At 41.6% G+C, this 10,456-nt stretch overlaps 1 protein-coding gene across 1 annotated transcript; it reads left to right on the top strand.

Moving 5' to 3' along the window:
• The first annotated feature begins 42 nt into the window (after positions 1 to 42).
• Positions 43 to 6,363, top strand: C1AH9orf40 (chromosome 1a C9orf40 homolog). The gene is made up of 2 exons (XM_012500788.2): positions 43 to 769; positions 4,737 to 6,363. The coding sequence occupies exons 1-2, from the start codon at positions 344 to 346 to the stop codon at positions 4,893 to 4,895; spliced, it is 585 nt and encodes a 194-aa protein (XP_012356242.2). The 5' UTR covers positions 43 to 343; the 3' UTR covers positions 4,896 to 6,363.
• Positions 6,364 to 10,456: the final 4,093 nt, after the last annotated feature.

Consider the following 10,456-nt stretch of genomic DNA (forward strand, 5'->3'; position numbering starts at 1 on the left):
CCCCGCAAGCCTCCACCAACCAGCGGCTCCGCCTGGCCAGACAGAGTGCGCCCGCGCACGTTGTGCGCAGGTTCGAATCTCCGCCGCTTCGCGGTTGCTTCTCAACGTCCGGGCCGCATCTCGGCGGCGGCGAGGGCTGAGCGCGGGAGCTGCCTCTGAGCCGGAGCCCCAGCCCTAGCTCGTGCGCGAGCCGCCCCGCCCTACCCCCTCCAGCGTCCTGTCGCCCTTCTCGCCCGACTTCGGCCTATCCCTCTCTCACGCGCTTAGTCCTCGCTCTTCGCCCCCGCAGCTATCGGCACTCGGTCTCCCGCGCCTGGCGGGCTCCGCCCGAGCCTCTGGGCCCATGGCCAAGCGGCGTGCGGCCGAGCCGGTGACGTTCCACGTGCCTTGGAAGCGGCTCCTGCTCTGCGACTTCGCTGAGCAGTCGCCGCCACCGCCTCTCTGGATCCGGCCGCCCGGGGTCGCGCATGCTGGGCAGCCCCTCGGCGTCCCCGAGCAGCACCGAAAGCGCAAAATCGACGCAGGGACCATGGCAGAGCCCTCGGCTTCGCCCAGCAAGCGCCGTGACAGCGGGGACAACAGCGCCCCGAGCGGCCAGGAGCGTGAGGACCACGGCCTGGAGACAGGCGATCCGCCGCTGCCGCTGCCGCCCGTATTGCCGGGGCCGGGGGAGGAGCTCCCGGGCGCCCGGCCCCCGGGGGGCGGTGGCGACGACGGGGCGGGGCGCGCAGGACCCCAGCGGGGAGACTGGGGGGTCGCATCGCGCCAGGTAGGGGCTGGGGGCGGGTGGGCTGAGGGGCGAAGGGGCTTGCCTTTTCCCTCCGACACCCAAAACGCGCCGGTTCCCACTCATGACTTGTGTAGGTTAAGACGCCTGATGGGGGGAAAAGAAGGGGTCACCTCTCCGGGAGAGGACGCCGACCGCTAGAAGACACCCCGAGAGTCCGATGGGCAGAAAGCACTGGGCTGGGCGAGGGAGAAACAGACCGTGGTCGGGAGCGATAGAAGTGGCCTTGCGGCGTCAGCGCCGCGCTCCGTAAAAGGGAAACGGGACCGTGGGTCGTGGCGGGCTGTGAGCATGGTTGAGGACGCGGACGGTGAGGGGATAGGCTCAGCCCAACGACAAACGACAGACAAAGGTGTAGAGGGCCTTCCTGGGTTTAACGACGATTAGTCTAGAATTCGGGATAGAGTTCTTTTTCTAGAGGGAGACCAATGTGGTAGCCATCGATTAATTGAATGTCCTACAGGCTGGTACAGCTTCTGGAGAAAAGGATGGACCACCATACCTTGGGCAAAGCTTTAACTCATAGTGTTAAATCTGATCCTAGGCAAAAGTATCGTTGAAAATTAATTTGGGGGCGGGTCGTGGTGTCTCACGCCTGTAATCCCAGGACTTTGGGAGGCCACGGCGGCTGGATCACCTGAGGTCGGGAGTTCGAGACCAGCCTGGCCAATAGGGTGAAACTCTGTCCCTATTAAAATACAAAAATTAGCTGGGTGTGGTGGTGCATGCCTGTAATCGCAGCTACTCGGAAGGCTGAGGCACAAGAATCACTTTAACCTGGGAGATGGAGGTTGCACTGAGCTGAGATTGGGCCACTGCACTCCAGCCTGGGCAACAGAGTGAGACTCTGTCTCAAAAAAAAAAAAAAAAAGAAAAAAAGAAAATTAATTTGGGCCTTAAGGCGTATATGAGAATCATTAGGGGGTTTCTATTCAAGACATGAGCCTGCCTCATCTCTGCACCTAAGAATCCTGAGAAGATCTAGGCATGCCTCGATTTGCCTAGATCTCTGCTGCCCAGCCGCTAGCCAGTAAGAACACTTGAAACATGACTAGAACAAATGGAAATGTGCTCTAAGTTTAAAATATACATGAAATTTCCTGGATTTAATAAGAAATGAAGATAAAATAGCTCAATTTTATATTGATTATACATGAAATAACTTGGCTATATTGAAGAAAATATATTAAAATTAATACCAGAAGTTTCTTTTACTTTTTAAATACAGCTACTAGAAAATTTTAAATTATGTTTTTGGAGCATTATATATTTATTAGACAGCTTTGGTCTAGACTTAGGAATTCATACTACTTTTTCACAGTCCTGAATGACTTACCAGGGGACTTGGGAGATGACGAACCAAGTACAGCTTTCTCAGAATTCACCAAATTCTCTTCAGCTATCTGATAGCATCCACCCAACGTTTTTCTATTTTCTTAAGTATCTTATGTCAGGGTTTTCAAATACCTTTCCAAAAAAATAAATGGAATTTCTTAGGCATGACTTGTTCATGTGAAAAATCCAATAAAATAACGAGAGTTGTATAGTTGGGAAAGACTTTTTTTTTTTGCCTATGGTTGAAACATGAGCCTTATTTAAACTTTTTCTTCAGATTGCTCTCAGATATTTAAAATCAACTGAAAACAGATGGATAGTCTTCTAAACCATCCATCCATAATGGATATGGAGATTAGGGACTGTGTAGTGTGAAAACTTTTTGAAAGCTCGTCAGACCATTTTAGTACTCCACTCATGCATCGGCTTGTCTCCTACCAGAATACACTGTGTGTAGTATGCCACACAGTGATAAGAGGGAAATATGGAAATGACAGTAGGCAAAGAGAGTTCTCTAGTAGCCTGAAACGATGATGCTTGCTTAGAGTCGTAGACTCAACTGTCTTTTCCCCCACAGCAGTGACGAGATCTGGCAGCTGTCTACTTCCTGTAGTCGCTGCAAGCACATGACAGGGAAAAAGGTTGGCTGCAGGGGTTCTTTCTTCACCAAGACTAGTCCCCTTGTTCTCTGTTACTTTTTTAAAAAAAAGGGTCTTGGGGTCTCGCTTCCATGCCCAGGCTGGAGTGCAGTGGCACCATCCCAGCTCACTGCAACCTTAGCCTCCTGAGTAGTTGGGACTGCAGGTGCACACCACCACGCTGGACTAATTTTTTTTTTTTTTTTGGAGAGATGGGGTTTTGCCATGTTACCCAGGCTGGGCTCAAGCGATCCTCCCGCCTCTGCCTACCAAATTGCTGGGATTACAGGCGTGAGCCACTGTCAGGCCCTCTTTTGAGGAAAGCCCAGTAACACTCCTGTTCCTTCTTTTTGTTAGATTTGTTCTGGAGCCACTTCTCTTTTACAAACATGCTCTCTCCAGCTTCTGTTTTTCATTCCTGCCTCCAAAGACACAGGCTTTTTGTTTTAAGGATTTTATACCTGATTACCAAGGGAAAATTGAATATAACAAAAAGAAGTAAACAGTTCAATACAGTAAATGCCTGTTTTCTTTTGTGCTCAGAATAGGGCTTAAAGTCCCAGCCCACACCCTTGGGACCTCATTTAGGAAATAGTACCTCAAATACCTTTTTTCTACATTGAGAATGCAATCTAGGCAGGATAATGTTACGTCATTTCTGTCCTGGAACTTCAGGGTATTTCCTGTTTCAGATGTTTTTTGACTAGAGAAATAAAATCAGGTATTCATTAAATATTCATGTATTTTTTTCATGTTAGTGTCACTATGTAGATTCACTGCTGTCAGTGTTGACTCAACTGTTAGTTTTTTGTTTGTTTGTTTTTAATAAATCGAGATGGAGTCTTGCTTTGTTGCCAGGGCTGGTCTCAAACTCTGGGGCTCAAGCGATCCTTATGCCTCCCAAAGTGCTGGGATTACAGGTGTAATCATGCCCAGCCAACTGTTAGATATTCTTAACAGAAAGTAAGCAGAAATGCTCTAAGGAGACAGTGATTAATGATTCATAGGCTTATTGGGATATAATACCTCGCAATATTGAGCAATTACTATGCCAAGCCTGAATTTTTACAACAGTCCTCCATTTTATCAATAAGGTCAAGATCAGGGTTAGTGGGCGGTGGAGTTATCTTGCAAACCCAGGTCTGTCTGGTGGCAAAGTTTGTGTGCCCTTAGTCACTATGTTTTACTAACATAATTAAAAGACCTTTTTTTGGTCCATGTTTATAAGTAGATAATTTGTACAGTAGATTTTTCCAAAATATTAAAGTGAAATTTTTCTTAATATCTTTTGACTTATTGTGTGTTTATCCCAATATTAAGAAATTCCCCCAAAACTTAATTCTTTAAGGCTCAGGATAGAAGACAATGAATTTCCTAATGAGACTTTCTTACAGACCTGTGCTGTCCAGCGCAGTAGCCACTAGGTCATGTGGCTATTGAGCATTGATTTTTTATCTTTAATAAAATGATCAGTTTAACATTTTCTTGCTCTTCATCATGTTTATAACCTAATACTTTTTGGAAGATTTCAAAATATTTTGGCTTATGTAAAGTAAATCTCTTAAAATACCAGACCTTAAGAACAAGACCAAAAGTAAGTTATAAGGAGTGTGTCTGTGTTTGTATTTTTAAAATAAATTCTTATTTTCCTTATTGAAAGATAAAAAATTTTAAGACTTTTTAGATAATCTTCTTTAGGTGAAAAATGGGAGAAAAACTGTGGAAAGAGATGCTCTTGGAGGAAATTCTTTAAATTTAACAAATACTTTCACAAATTGTAAATATTAAAATGCAGAGATTTCATTGAGTACATGAAGTACTTAGATGAGACAAAATTTAAAATGTATATTTGTTAAAAATACAAAATAGACTACAAAATCTTATATGAGTTTGCCTTTAAAACAAATTTGTTTTCTGAAAAAAACTTAATTTTTTCTAAGCTACTGATGCACTTTCTCTCTTTTTTTTCTCTAAAGCACAATGAAGAATTTTGGCAGTATAATACCTTCCAGTACTGGAGGAATCCTTTGCCTCCTATTGATCTGGCAGACATTGAAGATTTAAGTGAAGACACCCTGACAGAAGCAACACTTCAGGGCAGGAATGAAGGGGCTGAGGTTGACATGGAGTCCTGACGTAAGGAGCTGAAGCAGTGGGATTGGCTGATTTGAGGAGATGTCTCTAAGTGAATTCTCGTATTCTTAAGGAAAAAGTTATTTTCCATACTTGAAGTTATATTTCCAAACCTGAGAAATGAAGAAAGATTGTTCTGACATTAAATACCTACAGTTACTACTGAACCTCTTAATAAGGATTTGTCAAGGATAGAGCACAGTTGTAGGGGAAGTATTTTATGTATGCATTCTTAGAGCAAAAAGTTTTGTTTAAATTCTAGAATTGAAGGTACTGATCTTATAAAAAGAAATTCTAGCAGTTTTAGAAATAGGTGGGAAAAACTCAAATATTCCTCCTATCTGCACCAAAAAGTTTATTTGTAGTACATAAAATGAATATTGTTTTATAATAACTGTTGTTAATAAAGTACTTTCTAATACATTTTATTGACTCTGTTAGTTGAACACATAGCTGACTTGAACATCTATGCAAACTTAAGATGGGCCGGATTGTTGTAAAAGCTATTGTTTTACAAGAGCTTTCTAAATATAAAGTAGTGAGAATTTCAATTTGGATAGCATGTTTGCATAACTTCCAATATTTGATGTTTGTTAAGCTCTACTATGGGCAGCTGAAGATGGATAAAGAACAATGAAAACTGAGTCGGTGCCTGCTTCCCCAGGTTTTCCCAGGATTAGAGGAAAAAATGTATTATATGATCAGCTTCTTGGTTTTGATTTGCTTCGAGGCATGGTTTTATTCCTTATTACCTTAGACCTGTAGTTTTCAACACTGACAGCACTTTAAAAATCTTTGCCTGGGCCTCACTCTTGAGAGATTCTCATTTAATAGTTCTGAAGGGGGTCTTGGATATAACTATTTTTTTAAGCACCAGTCCTGTTTCCCTCCATTCCTCTCATGTGCAGACAGGGTTGAGAACCACTAGACTAATGGTCATTTTTCCTGTTTAAAGGAGATAACTAATTTGAGCTGAAGCAATGCTTCTTAATTAGCTTTGTTTTTGTTTTGCTCTGTTGGTGGCTTTGTTACAACTGAATTATTGTGTTACTACTATTTCATTGTTAAAGAAATAAAGTAAGCAGTTTGTGATGTGAGTATCAGTGATTAAGTTAACTAACTTTTGTACTGCATCCAGAATGTTGGTTTTGTAATTGAATAACTGGTTCTTGCTTGTGTTTTTTGTTGTTGATGACATTAAATCCAAAATTCAAGAAAAATGGTAAATGCCATTGAGAGAGAAAGAGAAAAAATTGATTTTTTTGTGTGTAATGAAGGATTTAAGAATGGGTTGACATTAATTAGAATGCTTTAGAACAGAAGACAAACTGTATGGCATTGTGGTCAGACATAGTTCAAAGTCTTCTACTGCCACTTACTACCTATGTATCTTTAAGCCAGTTATTTTTCATCTCCAAGCCTCAAATTTCTCACCTGTAAAATGAGAAATAATAAATAGTATCTACCTCAGAGAGACTGTTTATTGTCAAGCAATGTTATAAGTACTTTACTTGCATCATCTTGTTTAGTTCTCATAATAACCTTAAGGTAGGTTAAAAAAATCATTAGAATAAACATGCTCCCTATAGTTAAAGTTTTAACTGCCTCCAGAAGTTTCAAGATAGAAATTGGAATTGAAACTTTCAGCTTACGATATTTTCAACTTATGATGGGTTTATCAGGACATAACCCCATGGTTAGTCAAACATACTGAATTTATATCACTTTCACACTGTGATAAAGCTGAAAAATCCTGTCAAACCGTCAAGTCAGGGGCAGTCTATATATAGAAAACAGAAAGAGTTAAAATAATTCCGTCCCTTAAAAAAGTTGTTTACTAAGTAAACTTGAGGTAACAGCAAAATTTCACTGTGGATAAATTGAGGTAAAATGTGGGTTTTTAAATGTTTTATAACCCTTCACCCCAATTCCCTAATGTAACATCTTAAATTACCACAGTACAATTATGAAAATCAGGAAATTAACACTGATAAAATTCTCTTGTGCGATTTCGAGGATATGGAAAGAATGACCTCAGACAACTCTTAAAGGATATATGTCAAAAACCTAAAAAATTATGAAATGTATAAACTATTCAACTTTCACCATTGTCCTATTCTTTTTCTAGCCCAGCATCCAATTCAGGTTCACATGTTATATTTAGCTATAATATCTCCTTAGTCTTCTTTTAATCTAAAAAAACTCAGAATTTCTTTGCTTTTCATGACCTGGGTACCTTTTGAAGAGCACTGCTCAGGTATTTTGTAGGATAGCCCTCGATTTTGGTTTGTCTGATGTTTCTTAAAAATATGCCTTCTTGGTAAGAACTCCATGGAAGTGATGTTGATGTATCAGTGCATCATGTCAACAGGCACAAGAATCTTAGCTTGTCTCATCAGTAATCATAACATTGATTACTCGGTTAAGATGGTGTCTGCCAGGTTTCTCTTTTGTAAAGTTACTGTTTTCCCTTTTGTAATTAATTATTACCTTCTGGGAAAATATTTTGAGACAGTAAATACTCCATTTCTTATATTCTGCCCACAAATTTTAGGATTGATGAGTTGCCTTACTGCCTTACTGCTCTGATATATGTCAAATGGTAATTTTCTATTTTTTTTAATTTAGAAAAATAGCTTACTTAAAAATTATTTAACTACCTGACAGATCTCTATAATGCTTTCTCTCCTTACCTATTTTGGCTGATTACTCTCTAATTATCTTTTCATAGGATGATAATTTTGTAATATCTTTGTCTATAGGAGTATAGAAAGATACTCTATTCTGGCCGGTGTGGTGGCTCATGCCTGTAATCCCAGCACTTTGGGAGGCCGAGGTGGGTGGATTGCCTGAGGTCAGGAGTTTGAGACCAGCCTGACCAATATGGTGAAACCCCATCTCTACTAAAAACTCAAAAATTAGCTGGATATGGTGGTGTGTGCCTGTAGTCCCAGCTACCTGGGAGGCTGAGGCAGGAGAATTGCTTGAACCCGGGAGTTGGAGGTTGCAGTGAGCTGAGATTGTGCCACTGCACCCCAACCTGGGTGACAGAGCGACAGCCCATCTCAAAAAAAAAAAAGAAAAGAAAAGAAAAGAAAGATACTCTATTCTTCTTGCATGCTGATAAAAAAATTTTTTTTTAACTTTTAATTTCAGGGGTACATGTGCAGGATGTGCAGGTTTGTTACATAGGTAAACACATGTCACAGGGGTTTGTTGTACAGAATTACTTCATTTCACCCAGGTATTAAGCCTAGTATCCAGGAGCTGGAGGCTATTATCCTTAGCAAACTAACGCAGGAACAGAAAACCAAACACCACATGTTCTTACTTATAAGTGGGAGCTAAATGATGAGAATACATGGACACGGGAATGATGCACAGAGGTGTATCGGAAGGTGGAGGGTGGGAGGAGGGAGAAAATCAGGAAAAATTTTCTATTTTTATCATGCCTTCTACATTAATTGGAATTCCGTAAAGCAGTGGTCCACAACCTTTCTGGCACCAGAGACCAGTTTCATGGAAGACAATTTTTCCACAGACCTGGGGGTGGGGGGTGGTTTGGGGATGATTCAAGTGCATTATATTTATTTTGCACTTTATTATTGTTACATTGCAATATATAATGAAATAATTATACAACTCACTATAATGTAGAATCAGTGGGAGCCCTGAGCTTGTTTTCCTGCAACTAGATGGTCCCATCTAGGGGTGATGGGAGACAGTGACAGATAATCAGGCATTAGATACTCATAAGGAGCCTGCAGCCTAGATCCCTTGCATGCACAGTTCACAATAGGATTAGCAATCTTATGAGAATGTAATGCTGCTGCTAATCTGACAGGAAGCAGAGCTCAGGCGGTAATGCAAGCAATGGAGAGCGGCTATAAATACAGATGAAGCTTTGCTCACTTGCCCACCACTCACCTCCTGCTGTGCAACCCGGGTCCTAACAGGCCATGGACTTGTAGTGGCCTGTGGCCCAGGGGTTGGGGACCCCTGCTGTAAAGGAAGAGCTTTCCTTTCACCCCATTTCTTTATTCAGGTATTTACTGATACCAATATAGACTAATGGGCAGTAATTTATTCTGAGTTATCCATTGCTATCATTTTGTGGCACAGATCCCAGATTTAGTTGTTGGAGTCCCTTTGAGTTGACTTTTGTTCCTCCTTGCCCCACTTTTCAATATCTTTTATTATTTATTGTGCAAATACTGGTTAACATTGACAGTGGACTTTAATGTTTACATGGTTCAGGACTGGAAATAAGTATTGGCTGTGCAACACTCATTCACTAAACAATTTGAGCCTCGGAATTCTCGGAAAATGAGGACACTGATATCCATCTTAGGAGCAGAATGGGGATGGAATGACATGATGGCTGTAGGGAACTCATAGTGGACACTAAATAACATTTCAGGCCCCTCTTCCTTCTCTGTAGTACTTGGAATGTATGTATTTGCTATATCTCTGATAGATATATGATTGACAGATAACTATTAGTGATGTCTGGCAATACCTGACGTGAAGTGAGGCAAACGTTCTGATTAAGGTCACTTTTAAAGAAGTTTAGCTATTGGAGTCTCTTGAGTCCACAGACCTAAACAATAATACTCTAGCAATTTATATGTATTGATTGTTGTATCTTGTGTCTTTCTGATGTGACCCTGTACTGGCAGAATCCTAAGATGGTCCCTAAGGGATGATTCCCATTCCCTGGTGTAACATCCACTTATTTAATCAAATGCTAGTTGAGGCATTGCTGTGAAGAATTTTGCAGATGTAATTAAAGTCCCTGATACTGTTTGGATCTGTGTCCCCACCCAAATCTCATGTTGAAATATAATCCCCAATGCTGGAGGTGGGGCCTGGTGGGAGGTAATTAAATCATGGGAGTGGTTTCATGGTTTAACACCATCCCCCTTGGAGTTATCATGAGATAGTGAGTTCTCATGAGATCTGGTTGTTTAAAAGTGTGTGGCACCTCCCACCCCACTTCCTTCCGCTCCTGCCATGTGAAATGACTCACTCCCCCTTTGCCCTCCGCCATGACTACAAATTTCCTGAGGCCTCCCCAGTAGCAAAAGCTGCTGTGCTTCCTGTATACCCTGTGGAACTGTGAGCCAATTAAACCTCTTTTCCTTATAAATTACCCAGTCTCAGGTATTTCTTTATAGCAGTGCAAGAATGGACTAATTACTGTCCCAAACCAGTTGACCTTCAGATAGGGAGATTATCCAGGTGGCTCTAATCTAATCACATGAGCCCTTTCAATAAGGATGGAGTGGTCAGAGACAGGAAGACAGAGAGAGGCACAGTGTGCAAGGGATTTGATGTGAAAGTAATTCCCCTGCTGTCTTTGAAGATGGAAGGAGCCAAGGGACAAAAACCTGAGAGTGGTTTCTAGGAGCTGAGAGATTCCTAGCGGCCAGTCAGCAAAGAAACAGGGACTTCAGCCCTACAATTTCAAAGATCGAGATTCAGCCAATAAACTAAATGAACTTGAAAGTGTATTCTTCTCAAGAGGCTCCAGAAAAGAACACAAACTAGCTGGTGCTTTAAT

Source organism: Nomascus leucogenys, chromosome 1a (assembly GCF_006542625.1).
Source record: "Nomascus leucogenys isolate Asia chromosome 1a, Asia_NLE_v1, whole genome shotgun sequence".
Classification (NCBI taxonomy): Eukaryota; Metazoa; Chordata; class Mammalia; order Primates; family Hylobatidae; genus Nomascus; species Nomascus leucogenys.

What these genes read in the sequence shown, in the direction of transcription:
- C1AH9orf40 (XM_012500788.2), top strand. Translation starts at nt 344, where the DNA reads ATGGCCAAGCGGCGTGCGGCCGAGCCGGTGACGTTCCACGTGCCTTGG. An exon ending in GGGGGGTCGCATCGCGCCAG is followed by an intron (nt 770 to 4,736) that starts GTAGGGGCTGGG and finishes TTTTCTCTAAAG; the next exon opens with CACAATGAAGAATTTTGGCA.